This window comes from Fringilla coelebs (genome assembly GCF_963513975.1).
Source record: "Fringilla coelebs genome assembly, chromosome: Z".
In the NCBI taxonomy this organism is placed as follows: Eukaryota; Metazoa; Chordata; class Aves; order Passeriformes; family Fringillidae; genus Fringilla; species Fringilla coelebs.
Genome location: NC_140031.1, coordinates 25,850,936 through 25,868,706, shown reverse-complemented (window position 1 = coordinate 25,868,706; position 17,771 = coordinate 25,850,936). Strand labels below are relative to the sequence as shown.

The 17,771-nt window shown below is 36.2% G+C and overlaps 1 protein-coding gene across 2 annotated transcripts in view; it reads left to right on the top strand.

The window, feature by feature from the left end:
- The window catches only part of FCHO2 (FCH and mu domain containing endocytic adaptor 2), an 83,471-nt gene extending 69,310 nt beyond the window's left edge, over positions 1-14,161 (top strand). For both annotated transcript variants that reach the window (XM_084225726.1, XM_084225725.1), the window contains 7 exons: positions 1,918-2,029; positions 2,617-2,772; positions 3,661-3,793; positions 6,649-6,848; positions 8,920-8,984; positions 11,476-11,640; positions 11,869-14,161. In XM_084225726.1, the coding sequence (XP_084081852.1) occupies positions 1,918-2,029; positions 2,617-2,772; positions 3,661-3,793; positions 6,649-6,848; positions 8,920-8,984; positions 11,476-11,640; positions 11,869-11,891 (854 nt within the window). In that variant the 3' untranslated portion in view covers positions 11,892-14,161. The remainder of the gene's footprint in view (positions 1-1,917; positions 2,030-2,616; positions 2,773-3,660; positions 3,794-6,648; positions 6,849-8,919; positions 8,985-11,475; positions 11,641-11,868) is intronic.
- Positions 14,162-17,771: the final 3,610 nt, after the last annotated feature.

The following is a 17,771-nucleotide window of genomic DNA, read 5'->3' as shown; positions in this document are numbered from 1 at the left end:
CAGTGGGAGCAGAGCAAAAAAGAGAGAAGTGATCTCATTTGTGGTTCCCCAAACAGGTCTCAGAGAAATATATATACATACGTATTTGCTTTGGTGTTCCCTGAAAAAAAGTTAAAAGCATGTTATTTTTTCTAATAAGTTCCACTTTCCAGTCAGGCAAACAGTATTTATCTTTTACCAATAGGAATATTAAGAATATGTTTGCATTACTCTGCCTAATTTTTGAAATATTGCTATAAAAATGTACATAAGGCCATTAAATAAAATCTTTTAAAATAATTGATATACCTGTATACAAGGTAATCGTTTTGCTCTAAAATTGTTTGTTGTTCCTTAGTAAATTGACAGAAAAAGACATTAAAACAGCTCAGCAACTGTAGTGACACATTCATTGAAGGTACACTTTGGTTTTAGTGAAGAATAATTCTGGAGTTCAGTATTTCACCAAATGGAATTCCAAGTAATTGACAACTCATTATTTTATTATACATTTGCCTCTTGAAATAATGGTTTCTGGATTCCTGGGACTGTTGAGAATTACGGCTTTTTATTGGTAGTTTTCAGGGACAGAAAAAACTTTGGAATCTTGATCCATGTATTGTCTGAAAGAAAAAAGAAAAACAACCTACTGAAAAAAAAAATCTGTGGGTTTTAGTCAGAATCATAATAATTAACTCATTTAAGAATTTTTGATTTTCAACACTTTTGACTAGATCTTTTGGATCTAAGGAGGCCTAAGTGTTGCACAAATGTTTTTATGGCACTGAGAAGCATTCTGAATATTTTATTACCTTATGTGAAAAATTGTAATGGAGAGCTTAGTATGAGGTAGAATTAGACCAGCTTCTGTCTTTGGCTGTCTTTCTTTCACTACTTCATTCATTTATCTCTTAATTTAAGGTCTAATATGAGATATTAGGTGCTCTGTGAAGAGTAAGGTCCCAACTTTCTTTTTACTTCTGGAAGAGCTCAGAAAGGACAGCCACGCAGAGTAAATAGGTTTAATTTGCCATGGGCAATATTATGCAGAAGCATTTTGTCTCTGCTTTGTGGTATGAAAGAGAATTTTTTCAATTTGTTTATGAAAAGATAAAGACTGTACCTCCTTTGTGATAGGTAATACTATGTGATATAGACCATTTCTTCATGGTACAAAAAACATAAGATGCTATCTACTACACTGCTGCACTGCTGCTATCTACTACACTGCTGCACTTGTTTTTCGTATTCTATACACATGTAGAACATTTGTGAAAAATGAAATCCCATAACAACCTGTTTGATCAACTGTATATGCACATTTCAAAAAGCCTTCACATGAGGCCTTGGTTGATATAGCTCTATATTGGAATTGTGTTGTGTTGGCACGAGCAACAAGTGAAGACTTCACCAACAGTTTCTGCTTGGGAATTGCAGTGTTTGTTGGCTGAAAATGTTAAAAGAATGTTAAACAGTTCACTTATGTGGGGTAATATTGATGAATTTCAGTTTATTTTTACTGTAAGAGAATTCTTTGTATTTCTGTGACCATTTTATCATGCATTTTTCCATACAAAGAAGCATACAGTAGGGATTTTTTTTTAAAGCATTTTAGTCGATTTGCTTTGGGTCTGTTTCCTTCACCCCCCCCAGTGAAGGCAACAGACCCATGTGTTCCCATGTCTCATGTATTCCCTTCTGTATGTTTACATAATGTCATACCAAGAGTCATACCTATGTTCTTATGCCGCTGAGCAGCATTTTAGTGGTAGTATTGTACTGTACTGTGTTTATCTATTTCTACACACTTTACAAGCAATACCTCAGTTGAGACTGTGCTGTTGGTGTAAACTCTTGTGAAAATTACAGATAAAATCAACCATTCTGAAATCTACTAAGTTTTTTGAAAATTAAATTTATACACTGTATGTATTCTAGGTGTTTCACGTGGTCCCAGCCCCGTCAGCCTTGGAAACCAGGACACCTTGCCTGTTGCAGTAGCCCTTACTGAATCTGTTAACGCCTACTTTAAAGGAGCAGATCCCACAAAGTTAGTTAAATAGTGAATTGTGTTGAATGTATTGAGTTACAATGAGAAAAGACAATGGGTCTACTTTTCATGCTGGGGGAGGGGAATGAATATGCATTAGAAGGGGAATTCAAAGGGGTTTTTTCCCTGGGTATGAATGGGGCTTATTGCTCTGTAATGGCCTGCATCGTGCCAGGAGTTGGTGTATACCTGCTTTACACAAATGTGTTCAGTGACAGCACTGAGAATGACAAGTATTTTTGTCATTGTCGGGTAGGTATTACATGTAATTTTGTGCAGCAGAAAGCACTTTGTTCCGTGTGACATCCATTGCTATGTTACTTAGGCCTTGCCTAGGCAAAGCCATTGCCATGTTTTCAAAGCTTGAAAAATATCCAAGACTACTGTATGCTTAAGCAGTTAAAATTTTTTATTTCTTGTCTCATCTTTCTTCCAAGGTGAAAGTGGCCATACATAGTCACATTGCCCTCATTTAAGATTGATTTTCTGTTTTAAATTCAGTTCATAAGGTCACGAAATTAAAGTGGTTGCTTTAAAATTAGTCAGTTAATGAGTTGCAATGAAGCTGATTTTTTATTCTCTTCTAGATGTATTGTGAAGATTACTGGTGATATGACAATATCATTCCCAAGTGGGATTATTAAAGTATTCACCAGCAACCCATCTCCTGCTGTGCTCTGCTTCAGGGTGAAAAACACAAGCAAACTAGAGCAGATTCTTCCAAACGCACAACTTGTATACAGGTTTTGTATTTTTTTAACACAATTTTAAGCTACATAATTTGTAGAATTGTTGTGTATGTAAATCAAAATTCTTTGCAGTCTGGTTGATTGAATTACATATAATTTAATTTTCTGAATTAATCTTATTCAGCTTAGTTCTCTCCACTGCCACTGTTAAAAATCTCAATGATTACTGGACTTAAAATTCGTGCTGAGTATAATAGGAGCCATAAAAAATAATTTGTAAATGTGTCTGTTTTCATATGCATTTTATAATTAATTTCTTTACACAGTAGTAATAATGATAAAACTAAATGATAAAATAGTACGCTTAAATGGAAAACAAGTAGTAGGAGATTCATGTAATCTCATTTGCCATCTACTAGTGTATTTTAAAGCCGAATCATTACATTAACCAGATTCTTTACATAACTATCTCTCAGATGTGTAGCAGCATGCTTGGAAGGATTTGTAGGAAAAAAAGGTTGCTGATTGAGTAGGATACTTGTCAAAATAGCACTTAGCTTAAAAAATAGAAAAGCTGGAAATTTTTTAGCAGAAATCCATTAAAGTTGAGCAGTTTTTATTTCATTTATTGCTGAAATTATTTGAACACTAAGCTAAATTGTTTTTAACGCTGTAATTTTTTAAATTGCTGAAATAATATGCATGTGTTCTTTTGCATTTAATTTTATTTTGTTAGTTCATACTTAATGTAATGAATAATTAATACAAAATTAAGTTTAGTCACTGTTTGACATGACAGTTTGTAACTGAAGTGTTAGCAGAGATGTAACTGACAGTGAACTATACTGAAAAAGCATATTTTGCAAAAAAAGGTTAAAATGTCTGGCACTCTTGAATGACTGGCGTAATATTTCACCCCTAATTAGTGATCTTGCTTTGTAGCGATCAGTCACAAAGTGACTCCAGTACTAAAGACTTTTGGATGAACATGCAAGCTATAACTGTCTACCTCAAGAAATTATCAGAGCAGAATCCATCAGCATCCTATTACAACGTGGATGTTTTAAAGTATCAGGTGAACACTTTTATCCTTTTGAAAATTTTTAAGGAATTCCAGCAGATATTACTCAGAATATATATTTTTTGTGTGTGTGTGTATGTATGTATGTATGTATATGTTTATAAATAATATAGTGTATGTCTATATAGTGTGTATATATATAATATATAGTACATATATACTCATAGATAAAAAATATCTATATACTCAGAAATTAAAAGAATTATTCTTTGTCTGCCAGCATGGAGGTGAGCTGTCATCCCTCATCTCTACTTACAATGCATAGACTTTGCCCAGGCTTAGCACATTCCTGCTATGCTTCATGTCATTCCCTAAGATACAGGGCTTGTTTCAGCTTGCTAATTCTTCAGGTCAATCCTACAAGCAAGCTTCAAACATTGCTTTTTTTGATATTTGTCAGCAAATCAAATTCTCCTTTAAGAGATTTGATGGGAACTTCTTGTCATTTGTACTCGTACTGTCTTTGATTTTTCAATTGCCTAAGTTTTGGATGCTGTCGCTGATGAATTTTAATGCATGGTTCTGGTTTGCAGTTGAAAGAGACTAGGTTTAGATTAGATATTAAGAAAAAATTGTTTACTCAGAGGGTGGTGAGTCACAAGTTGCCCAGAGAAGTTCTGTATTCCCCATCTATCCCTGACAGTGTTCAAGGCCAGACTGGGTAGGGCTGTGAGCAGTCTTGTCTAGTGAAAGTTGTCTGTTCCCATGAGGAGGGTGGGTTGGAACTATATGATCTTTGAGGTCCCTCCCAACCCAAACCATTATTTGATTCTATCTGGGCATGTATGACATTCTGAGTTCTCACAATGAGAAACAGAATAGTAGTCAGAGTGGATTTACTGAGTGTAAGTCAGGCTTGACCAAGCTGACAAACTGCCCCTGTGGAGGACAGAGAAGTAGATATTGTCTGCTCAGACTTCAGGGTGCCTTTCCACACCATCTACCACAGAATCCGTATAGAGAAGCTGGTGAAGAACACGCTGGATGAGCAGACACTGAGGTGAACTGACCCCCAGGGGACGTATTGATTTTACAGTTTAATAGCTTCATTAATGATCTGAATGATGGGACAGAGTGTATGAATCCTTGGCAAGTTTGCTGATGATACCAAATGGGATGGCCCTCAGGATAAACCAGAGGATTATTTTGCCCTCCTAAGGGGGTTCAATAGGCTGCAGAAATGGGCTGAGAGGAACCTCATGAAGTTCAACAAGAAGCACACTTGGGGAAAGCAAGTGGACATTATCTTGGCAGAAAAGGACCCAAGGGTCCTGTGGGTTACCATGTTGAACATGAGCCAAACAATTCACTGCTCATGCTGCAAAGGCAGCAGATGGTCTCCTGGATGGTCTCCTGAAGTGCATTAGGCAAGGTATTGCTAGCAGGTGAAGGGAGGGGATCCTTCCCCTCAACACTGGTAACACCACACCTAGGGTGCTGTGTTCAATTCTGGGTTCATTGCTAATGAGACTGGATAGAGTTCAGCAAAGGGCCACAAAGATGATGGTGGGACTGGAGTGTCTGTCCCATGAAGAAAACCTTAGAGTGTTGGGACTCTTGAGCCTGGGAAAGGGAAAATCAGGGAAATCTCATCAATATGTATAAATACCTGGGAGAGGGCACAGAGAGGACAGAGTCAAGCTGTTTTCACTGGTGCCCAGTGTCAGAATCAGAGGCAATGGACACTTGCTGGATCACAGGAAATTCCCTCTGAACAGCCAGAATTGCTATTTTTCTTGTGGCAGTGGCTGAGCACTGGGCACAGGTTGCCTAGAGGGGTAGTGGAGTCTCCATTCTTGGAAATGTTCAGAAGTTGTCTGGAGCTTAGGTAGCCTGCTAGAGGTGGCCCTGCGTGAGCTGGAGGGCTGAACCAGACAGCCTCCAGGAGGTCTGTGTCAATTTCAGCCATTTGGTGCATCAGTGAGATGATGTTCGGTCTGTTAATAAAAAGTCTTCATGAATATTCAAGATATACTCACCTCAAAGGGAGAGCAGAGATTTTTCTAGGCCTGTCTTGAAATGTCTGAATATCTGAGACAACTGTCTGCACAACAGAAAAATTACCCTGAAAATTACCTGTCAGTCTGCTGTTCACACCTATAGTTTCCAGATCTGCCTAGTGTGGTTTAAAATCCTGGCATACTGAACCTGCAAAAAGCATGGCACACAAATTTCTTGAGAAAGGTGGGAGGCAAAAAACATTTGATTTGCTGAAATGAATACTGTGTATTCTTGTAAAAATGAGTCAATGGAAGCCCAGACAGATAAAAAAGTTTTTGGGCTGACAAAAAAAGGCAAGAGTGTGCACTAGGACACAGGAGGTTCCTCAAATAGATTGAGGTGGTTGAGATGCAACAGCACAGTAGAATAAGCTCAGCTACAGAAGCAGCATTCAGATGTCCTGCAGCAGGAAAATAATGCTTTGAAGAGGTAAGAACTGTTCTGCTGGCTGCCTGCCTCACAATGACAGGTATTGTTCTCTGGTACTGGCTTGTTGGGCAGCGGAATTGGCATAGCACACAACTGCTAAGGATGAAGTCATTTTGCTGCAAGCATGCATCTTGTATAAGGCAGAACACAACAAAAACAAACCTTACAAAAAGTTATAAAAGAGCAGGAAGGAGCCTCACAGGCCAGAGGGAGTTCAAACCTTTTCTTCAAGTATTTTAATTTAAAATTAAAATAACAGGAATTCCTTTAGGCAACAGTCTTCCAAATTCTGTGATTAAGAGGTCAATTGTTCTCTTGACATTTTGTCAGCACTGAGACTTATCTTAATTACCATCATCCCCTACTTCTGCCCAAAAGGTGGATATCTTAATTGTTTTCAATGGTTTATTCTTTTACAGGTATCTTCAAATGGCATACAGTCCACTCCCTTGAATCTTGCAACTTACTGGAAATGTGACGCTAGCACTACTGATGTGAGAGTGGATTATAAATACAATCCAGAGTCTATGAATGTGCCTAGTATGCTGTCTAATGTCCAGGTTGTGGTACCAGTAGATGGAGGAGTAATAAACATGCAGTCACTTCCACCTGCAAAATGGTAATATTAATTATTTTCAGTATTTTTTCAGATACATTTCAGTGCATTCTTTAGTGTCATAGCCTGAAAAATTTCGCAGGGAGAGCAAAAGTATCAGATGTCTAGATATTTTGTAGTCTAAAACAGAGATCATGTGCCTCCAATTTCCATAAACTGAAACAGTCAGTGAGTACTCATCCCAACTGTGTAATAATACAAGCCTTTATGAATTTTCCAATGTTTGCTTTCTTTTTTCTGATAGAATAGACAATTTTAATACAGTAATTTGAAATAGTTAAAAAACATTTTCTCTCTATGTGTAACAATGTATTCTTATAAGGGGATTATATAGGAAAAGTAGCAGAAAGACAGGTTTTTTTAAAATTTCCTGATAGTTCTAACATAAAACTAACTTCTAATGGAAATAGATTTTAAACAAACACAAGTAACTGAGGAGCTTTCCATAAGCCAGGTAGCACTGTCTCTCACTTTAAGTGACATGCAGACTATTAGACTAGCAGCTACCTGCCACCACCTTCTGAGCCTGCATTTACAGAAACAGTTCAAAGTGTGACATAGGTAGTAGGAAATTATGTTAGAAGTTTGTGGAAACAAGCAGAGGGTAGTGAGACTAGACAGTGTAGTACAGCCCTGGAGCAAATGTGAGCAGAATTCAGTCCCTGTGCCTGTGCAGCATGTACGTACTTGTCCAGCTGTAACATAAATCTTGGACTTTTTATTCCCAAAATGGTCTTTTTAATGTGAAAAGGGCAAAGAACACCAAGTTAAAGGAAGTTAGGCTTTGTTAACCTTATTTCTTATAGATCAGTTTACCTTACAAAGCAAGGTTTAAAAGACAAATAAACATGATGCATTTATTGGGGAGATTCTGATGTTTCTGGAGGCAGTACTGTTACAGGTGTTTAATGGACAATGTAGTAACAGAGTATAGTTTTAAGTGGAAAAAATTCCTTACAGGATTGAATCCTTCTTGGCTTGGTATTTTAAGGAAACAATACTTTTAACCAAATTGTAAGGTGTTTTGAACAAGAACATGTTTAGTATCTTATCTGAACACACTACTACACTGTGGTGAAGCTAGTCTGCCTAGGCTTCTTCCACAAACCCTCTGTAATGAAGCCGGAGTGAAAGCAGGAACACCCATCCAGAACACAGTGTTAGCTGGGAAGGCTTAGGGACAATTGCATTAGTGAATTCATGTAGGCAACTTTCAAGACCCAGAATTTTGAGCCTGGCAAGCTGACTGAAGAAAAAAAAAATCAGTTGTGTCCCAGGCAGGTTTAGTATTTGTGATATACTGCCTGTTCTATCTAGTGGATTGGGTGGTAGGGTTTTGGTCTTTTTTTAGGTAAAAAGGTCTCTATAGCTTGACTTCCTGTGACTAAATGCTACCATATGTGCTACTTATGTGACCATTTCAGTCCTGCTACATCAGTGGCAAGAGCAATTTCAAACCTATCAGCACTTCATGCTGCTCACAGCTTTAAGTTGTTGACTTTCCTCTAATGCCAGTGCTAGAAACTCCTCTAGGAGTTAAAATGCCCTGTCAGCTCTTGGTACCCTTTTCTGCCCTTTACAGTGTCTCAAGCTAGCTTGAATAGAGTGTTACTGATGCCAGTTAGTTTTACTAGAATGGAAATGGAATAAAATTCATGCTCTCAGGACTCTCACTTAGGGGAGAACAGTCAGCATTGCTCCCCATTCTACCTTCATCATGAATCATCAAGACAGAGCTTCCAGACTGTTTCCAGAGTAACTTACCCTTTAAGACTGCAGAGGGGTTTGAATTTTGTAGCCATAGGTTGGGACACAGGACAGTGTTACATGTGTAAAAAATTACTGTGTAAAATGTGTAATGGAGTGTGTTCTTCTGAGCTCACTGCTCTGGAGTGATGCTGACATACTCTTCTCTTTTCCTCTTGTCCTCCTGTAGTTTTCCACAGACTTACCTTAAAATATGCAAATATTTTTATAGGCTTCCATTTAGAGATGTTTGTAATATACCAGTCTAAATCAAGGGAAATAAAGTTCAAAAGCTAGTAGTTGTAATTAACCTACCATTCTCTTACAGGAATGCAGACCAGATGAAAGCATGTTGGAAAATATCTAGCATTTCAGAGAAGTCTGAGAATGGAGGCAAGTTGAACTCTTTTGTTTTGATTTCTTGTACAGACAATTTTTATCAGTAAACAGGTGATCATTTTAGCCTTTATGCCCTCTTAATTCCTTTTTACACATTTTCTTATGCTGTAACCTCTTTACTAGTTCACCTTCTTTTCAGTTAATTGCCTCCTGAGAGAATCCATTATGAGTGAGATGTCAAAATATAAATTTAGTTATTAGCTGTATAAGGGAAAAAAATGAAGTACCCTGAAAACAGTTAGTAGTTCTAAAATAGAGTTTAGATAGGATAAGAAATTTTTGTGTTCATGCAATTTGAAAGTAAGCAGCTATTCAAATGAAAATAGGTTTAATATCTGTGTCTTTCGACACATAGATAATTTAAATACATTTGAAGGAGGTAAGTGGAAGAACTGGGGGTTAAAAAAAAAAAAAACAACACAGAAATCCTGAGTTTAGATATATTATTCTGGACCAACATTTTGAATCTTGGTTTTGACCATAATGACTCCAGGAAAAGACTTAATCTATGCACATCTGCTCAGAGTGGTAATTTATACAATATTGCATAAGGTAGCAATATTGTATAGGTCCTCTGCCTGGTGCCATTCTCTGAGCTGCAGATGATGTCACAACCTCTGCAGTCTCTGCAGGTGCAGTATTTTTGTGAAGTAGTACAGCAACTAAAGCATCTCATCCTCAAAGCCTCTGTGGAGAAATGAACTGCTAATGTAAAGGAAAGGCCTTTAGTCCTGTTAAGAATTTAGTGAAGAGGATTTTGAAATGACAGATTTGCCTGTAAATGTGACTGGCTTCATGTAGAAACCACAAGCATGGAAAGAGAAGACAATTTCTATTCCTGCAAAGGCTGCAAATTATGGTTATCATTCAAACAAAATCAGAGAGAATTTTATTGAACTCAGGTGATTACTCTAGTCTGATGTACATTGTCTTTCACTAACCTGACAGTTCTTTGCCATTTGTCTTCACTACACTGGATTAGCCCTCTTCATTTTTTTCCCCCCTCCCTTTTCCGAACTTTGTGACTTCTTTTAAAAGGAAAAATCATACTGAAAGACAAATGCAGCCAGATGAAGAGGAATTTTACACCTGCAGAGCAGCACAGAATTTACTGCTAGGGATCCAGTTTGCATCTTGTGTGTTGACAGCAGACTTGCACATATCTGCTTCTGCTATATTCCTTCTCTTCCTACCATCTTTTCCTACCCTTTTCTTTGAGTATAAACATGTATAGTACTCCCAGTTCAGGAGGAAGCAATATTGTGCTGATCTTGCGCATACAGAAGCAAAGGGAGAAGTTGCAAAACATTGTCAATGTCAGAACAAGTGTCTTCAAGTCTTTTCTTCTGGTGCATGATAAAATTTTAGGGGGCTTTTTATGGTCCAACACATTATGTGATCTGTCAGCTGGAGAGCGATAAAATGCAGAACAAACTTTCAAAGCACTTGAATATATGAGTTTCCATAGTTGGAGTAGAAAGAATTTCCAGTTTACTGAAATAAGGCAGACCTGCTGAAGAAATTAAATTGATCTTAAGATGAATTTATCAAGAACAAGCGACTGTGTGAAACAATTTCTTTTAGTTCCTGCTTTTAGCTCGGTACCATTTCAGTTACTAACTTTTCTTGTAATTTAGCAGTTTTTATTGATAGGAATAGCAAGCTGTTTTAAAGTAAAATTATTCCATTATTTTAATTTAAATCTCATTTTCCCATCACACTTTGCAAGAGAAAAAAAAGTGTGCTGGGAAAAGTGTGTTTAAAAAAAAAAGTGTGTTTAAAAACTAAAAAGTAGTAGCAATGTGGGGCTTTTGAAAATGCCTTTCATTGCCTACAGAAATGTTCTTAATTTTAAACTATTATTGCTTTATAATACTATCAAAGTGATGCCACTTCACCACTGTCTCTGAAAAAATGAACTGAAATTGATGAGAAATATTTAATCAGACCTTTAATGGAAACATAGTCATTTCTTTCCTCAGGGTACATTACTGTAGAACTGCATTTCTTCCAGTGTTTTTGTTCAAGTACTTTCATCAAGATAGATCATGACAACTCTTAAATGTTCTGCTAGTGAAAGGCAGATACTATCTCCTGTCTATCAATCAGATACCATCTACCACAAGATAGATGGTAGTAAGTACTGAGAGTCCAGCAAGTATAAATGATTACAGGGACCAATCAGGTAAGTGGTAAGTGATTACCAGGCTGATTTTGGGTACCCACATTTTGGATAATCTTGCAGAAATTTATATTGTTTCTCTTTAAATCATTCACTAGTCATTGTTTTAAACAGACTATTGGAAAAAACATTGTCTTAAACAGACTATTGTACTCTTACCTCTTTTGAAATGGTATGTAGGACTGCCACTGGGAATAGATGTCAGAGGTCATCATATTAGTTTCACTTCTTACTACTAAAAATTTGGAGAGATCCTTTTGTTTTTGCAAAACAGTCAGCTTCTTAGTTTTGTTGTTTTTATAGGTTCTGGATCCCTCAGAGCAAAATTTGAGCTTTCAGGAGGACCCAGTAAACCAGCGACACTTGCAGTGCAATTCATCAGTGAAGGAAGCACCCTTTCAGGAGCAGATGTGGAACTTGTAGGCACTGGCTATCGGCTTTCCCTTCTTAAGAAGAGATTTGCCACTGGTAAGACATTGACATGCTTATATATTCAAATTAGTCTTATATATTCTCTAGTGTTAAATTCTAAAATATGAAACTGTTAAATGAGTGATGTATAAATAGTTACTCTTTATTGAAACACTTCTGACAAGTCAGTTTGTTTTTCCATAGTTATTCAGACTGCTCCAAGGAAAATATTGACAAAATCTGGTTTATATATTAACAGCAAAAAAACTTACCTTTGTTTTTCAGGACGGTATATGGCAGACTGTTGATGTACCTGTGAAAGTGATTGGATCAGGAGTGCAAGAAACACTTGTGACAATAGGAACTCTGCCCTCTCTATTATTCAAACACTATTTTAACATGCATTAATTTTTAAAAATATTGACATACTTTGAGGCTAAACTACAGAAAGTAAATGCACTTTTAAGAGTCATTTTGAAAACTTTTTATTATTTTACAATAGCACTGAAGTTAACTTCAACACTGTCTGTAAATGATCAACTGCAATACTTGGGAAAATTTGTTGGAAAATTAGTAACTTTATATAGATGAAGTCAAAGTAGTAATTCACAGTTGTAATGGAAGTATGAAATTTTATGTTGTACTGTAAACATTAAACCTAAAATGTAGGAGATCTAGTAGGACATATTTGAGTTTTTCATAATACTCATTTTTCAGATTCTTTAATTGCCAGCTTTTAATTGACAGTTTATAAAGATAGCAGAGGCTATGTCTTGTGTAGTTCTTCTTTCCATTCATACCACAAGAACAGCTGAGTTAGAGATGTATAAAAATAACTTGATGCCCAAGTATCATATATTATTAAAATGTAAGTTGTTTCATATAAGGTTTTTTTTAACTAAGTGCAATGTGTTACAAATTGCAAAACACAGCAGAGATTTACTTCTGCAGTTAGCAAAATTTTTTGGGCCTTGTTATTGTTTGACTTAATGCAGTAGATTTAATTTATTTTTATATTAATTGCATAACTTTTGTGCCTTTTAAAAATGCCTTTGCCTATCAGATTTGATACTCATGTGCCTCACTTCCTTTTTCAAAGTTTGGCTCTTCATCAAGAAAGCATGGCGTTTGTATTATGCACAGAACTTTTTAAAAATTATTTTTACTTCAATTTATTTAGAAGGCAGGTTTGCAAAACCTGTAGTTTGTTTTAAAAGAAATTTAAAACACTGAATTATTTCCTTGATGAATAATTGCAATTAAATGTGGTTTTAGTAAAGGGAGCTGCATCATGCAGTACTCGGAAACTTTTTCATTAACTAATTTTAATGTCACCAAAGAGGAGAATCTGAAAAATCAGTGAGGATAGGAAAAACAAACTTCTAAAAGCAAACAGCATTACTCTTTGCTTTAGCTATAAGTCTTCAGACTTTGAGTGGTTTTGGGGATGTGTGATGTGAATGTACACATAGTACTTCAGGAGACATTGTAAAGGATATTTTATGGTGGCAGGATGACAAATCCTGCCATGTGTTCATTTTTTTTTAATATTTTAATAGCTATCAATTTTAATATTTGTATTTTAATCTAATCTGCTTGCTACAGACTAAGCACAGGGAATTGACATATCAGTAACAATTTTTTAAAGCAAGTCACTAATTTAGAAAATTTTTTATGTATTTGTATTACCAAGCTTTTTTTGTAATCTTGAAATAATAAGCATTGGGGCAAAATAATTCAATAACCTGCATGTGGCAATTTCAAATGAACATTTAGCATACCAGTGTCTTTCAAACTCTCTATTAAAACAGTAAAACATGCTTGAGTTAATTCATGCAAAGCCAGTAATGAATTGGACTGCTGAAGCTTTACAAGAAATTATGCCTTTGTAGAAGCTGCATAAATTGTCATGTACACTAGACACTTTTGCCGGCGAGAGTTTTATTGTTAGTACCAAGAACATAGTGTACTGTAGATTTGATTGGAAGAGTATATTTGGCTCTATATTTTGCTAATCTTACTGATGATAAATTTACAACTCATAAAATGGTGATCTTTTTATTGGAATTTTAATTGTAACCTGCTTTACAATCAAACTGATTAACACAACAATATTTTATTAATGAAAACCCAAATCTATTATTGCTATTTTTAATCAAGTATTACATTAATTTCTAAGATAAATGAAGTAGTTAATGTTTCAGCACTTTTAAACTAGCCTTCATTCTGGTGTTTTTCATACATTTGCTTTGGGTGCAGGTTACAATTTTGAAGCCATACAAGTTTATATAGACATTTTGTAAAGAAACTCAAAACCAATGTAAAAAGTATGTGTAGCTATCTGATTTAAAATAAAGAAATCTTATGTAGCAAGCTGGTTCTTGCTTGTGTATACAGCAATGTCCCTTGTAGCTGCCTCCTAAGAAAATTAATTTGTAAACACAACTCTAAAGGATCTGAATTTTTATGAATTGTTACTACGTTAGACTGTAAATTAGAACATACAAGTTTATCTTTCAAAAATTGTAAATACACTGAATTTTCATAAAATGTAAATTTTAAAAAATTTGCACCCATAATAAACATGTAATATATAATTTAAATACTGATTTATATTGCCTGTACTTTTGCAGTTAAGTTCTTCTAAGCAATAAGGTAATAGAGAAAACCCATGCCTGCACTGAACATTTAGAAATATTGATTTTTAAGTGATAAAGGGTAGAGATCATTATGAACTCTTTTGTATATTTAAAAATCACCACAGAGAAGGCGGATGGAAAGATGACTTCTCTAGAACTTTTCATCTTTACTAAACTGTAATGTCTGAGATGTCTGTAGTGCCCTATGCCTTTACTGAATTGATTCGCTTCATGAATAAATTAGATTAGGCAAAACTGTGGATATGTTTATGAGAAAAATCTTGACTCGTGGACATGAGCTGCTGTCTGTAACTAGTGTTATCAAATGCTGTACATTATGTCTTCTGCACACACAAGCCTATATCTTCTTGTGTGTGCAGAAGAATAATTAGTGACAAGATTAAAGTAATTCCTTCTGATTTCTAATGTTCCACCAGTCAAAAAGAATAGACAATTTAGTATTTCTTCAGCAGTCTGAATGGTTTAGTCCTTCTAAGCTTTGAGCACAGAACAGAAGCTGAAACTGAACAAATGTTTTTGAATCTGTTTGTTTCCTACTAATCCCAAGGCCTGCAGAGGCTTAGTAAGTAATGACTTATTAAATTCACTTTCTCAGCTGGTTGGATTTGCAGTAGAGGTACCATTCTTGTCATGCAGGAAAGCAATAGTCCAAGGGCTTGATTCTTATCCTCTGCTGGCAGGCAGGAATGAAGAACACAAGTGGTCAGACTGAGTGGTTCATCCAACACGGTAGTCTGTTCTTCAGCACTGGCTAGAGCCTTGGAGGGCTAACGTGTCATTTACTTTCTGATCCCCCAGCACCTCATTTATTGGTTAGAAATGTAAAAAGGTGCTGCTCAGTTCTTCAGGTATTCATTGAACTTAAAGTGTAATAGATCTGACTGAGGCTGCTCTGGCACATCTGTTAACACTTGACTTGTACCCACATACTGCTCACGACTGCTGCAAACTGGATCTCTAATGTCCAAGCAGGTTTGTGATTATCTAAGTACACAGTCAGGTAGTTTTTCAGAGAAACCTATCTCTACCACTGCCAAATAACATTTATGTATGGTATTTGAAGGAGCTAAGCTATTTGATTATGAACTGGAACAGCATGAGAGTTACAACTATGGTGAGTTTTGCTATCTAACATAAAAACAAGATCTTGCATCATGGCAAAAGGTATTATATTTCAAGTCTTGTATGTTTTCAAAGCTTAAGATACACAGATGTTAAGATGCCTATCTTAAGTTTTGCAATTGCTACATAATTGGTTTCCATTTCAGTTGTTATGAAAGGGAAGTTATACTTAAGAGCGTGCAAGGAAAAAAGGAATTCTTCCAAGCATAGTATAAGCTAAAAACAGTTCAAAGTACTAAAGCATCAGATAACACATCTACTGTTGAGGTACCGTTGATGGGACTGATTAAAAAGCCTCTCAACTGAAAACATAGTTTTTATCTTTAATTGTACATATTATTACACCAGTAAGTATTCCTGCTCAGCCCACTTTGACCTTCATGTTTACTGACATTGTTGATTTTTGGATTCTCCCTTACTTTGTTCAATAGCCAATAATAGGCATACAGTCTTAAAAGAAGAGGCCTCTTCTGGATTACTTATTGAACATTTAGAACTCTAATTCTGCATTTTCTGTAACTGCTTTTTTTCACTTCCTCTGGAATCAATTCTTTTTGTTTCTCAATCTGGGATGGCTGTTTAAATTACTGTAACCTAAAGTATCTTTGTTTATCATTGTCCCAGCTGAATTTATTACTAACAATCTTGTTCTGGAACATAATTATTATTACTCAGGGGATTTTTTTAAAAAGTTAATAATCATAAGCTGTAAATCATGCCCATTTCACTACTCTGATTATTCAACTTTTCTTTTTATCATGTCACAAACTGTTTTCTTGAAGTTCTTGGTTCTTAAGTCATGTTTTCTACTCCAGAAAATTAGCAGTGATAATGTGTTCAGCAATGATTCAAATCTTTCTCCATCCTGGCTGAGGAAACAGCCCATTTCTATAATAATTGTTGATTCTTCTCTCCAGATGGCCCCTCCTGCTTTGCTATTTGATAAGCTCCTTATAATATCCACAGCCTTCCCTTCTGTTTCCCAGTCTTGCCATTGGTAAGTTTTATGAACAGTCATCACTGAAATAAAACAGTCATAACAGAAATGCTAAGGCTGCCCGTGTTAGTACCGATGAATTGCGTCCAGGTAAGATACACCACTGCAGGAGTGGAAGAAAACCAAAACCCAACTCAAAAGCTCAAAAACTGTTCACCCTCCATCTCTGTTGAACTCTCTTTCTCTGGCACCTTACACGACCATGCATTTAGACAGAGAATCAAAGACAGAACAGACAGAACTTTAAGCCCTTAAGCACCTGACCTCATTCTTCAATGCAAGTTTCTCCTTCACAGGTGAGAATTCCTTGGCCTGTGTGCATGAGTCCCTTCTCACTTCTGAGCAGTTCCTAGATTGACAGCACACTCTTAAGTGCTCGGGTACGTGAATGCAGGCAGACTGTTACAGTCTGTGATCTGCCATCTCTGCAGCTGACATCCCTCTGAAGTCTCACCAGTCTATTCCCATGGGTGGGCCAAGTGCAGCCACACCTCTTGCCCTGCTGAAATCACAGCTCCATGCTCTGAGTCACTTGATTGAAAACAGTAGATTGAATGCTTGCTTCTAGTGAGATTACAGAATAAATTTAGTTTTATTTGAGGACTAAAATGCAGAAGATTTCTCAATGAAAAAGTTGCATCTTGTACATCTAGCACAAGAAACTTAGCCCTCAGACAACCACTATTAGTCTGGCATAATTTCTTTAGATAGAATAGAGTAGTATAGAGCAAACACTACACTCACAGGAGAGAGAATAGGGAAATTACAGGGAAAAATTAATGTGGGCACAAACGTTCCCTACAGATTAAGGGAAGAATATGTATTTGCCACAACTTTCCCATAGAGGAGTTGAAAATTTAATAAAATTCCGGATGATGGTCCATTAGAGCTACTTTATTGGCATTTTGCAAGACACTTGAGAAGACTATCAAGCTTCTCAAAATAGTAATGTCTTTAATATGATGGGAGAACATGGAAGATGTGTTCTCTGTCTACCTGGCTATGAGCTAGAACTTGTCACTACTGCACTCACCTAAGTACCAGCCTTTGCTGACAGGAAACAGTAAGTTTCCCAGTGAGAGAAATATGGTATCTGTACCCCCATTTTCCTCAGGTATGACCTTTCCAGATTGCTTAAGGTGACTGCTTTTGCCAGCTACTCCCCAAGGGATGCCACAAAAACACTCATTAGAATTCAAGAGTTTTTTGGCAAATGGTTTTTTGGCAAATACCATTTTGTAGTCATTCCTCCAAGTGATTCTCCAGCTCAAAACAGTCCTATAGCAACATGGTTTTGATAAAGAAGTGTGAAACTTTCAAATAATCCGTGTTTCAGGAAGGAGTTCATCCTTCATGTAGGCAACAACAGTGCAGTCTATGGCTTTTCATGCTACTAATTAGGAAAAAAC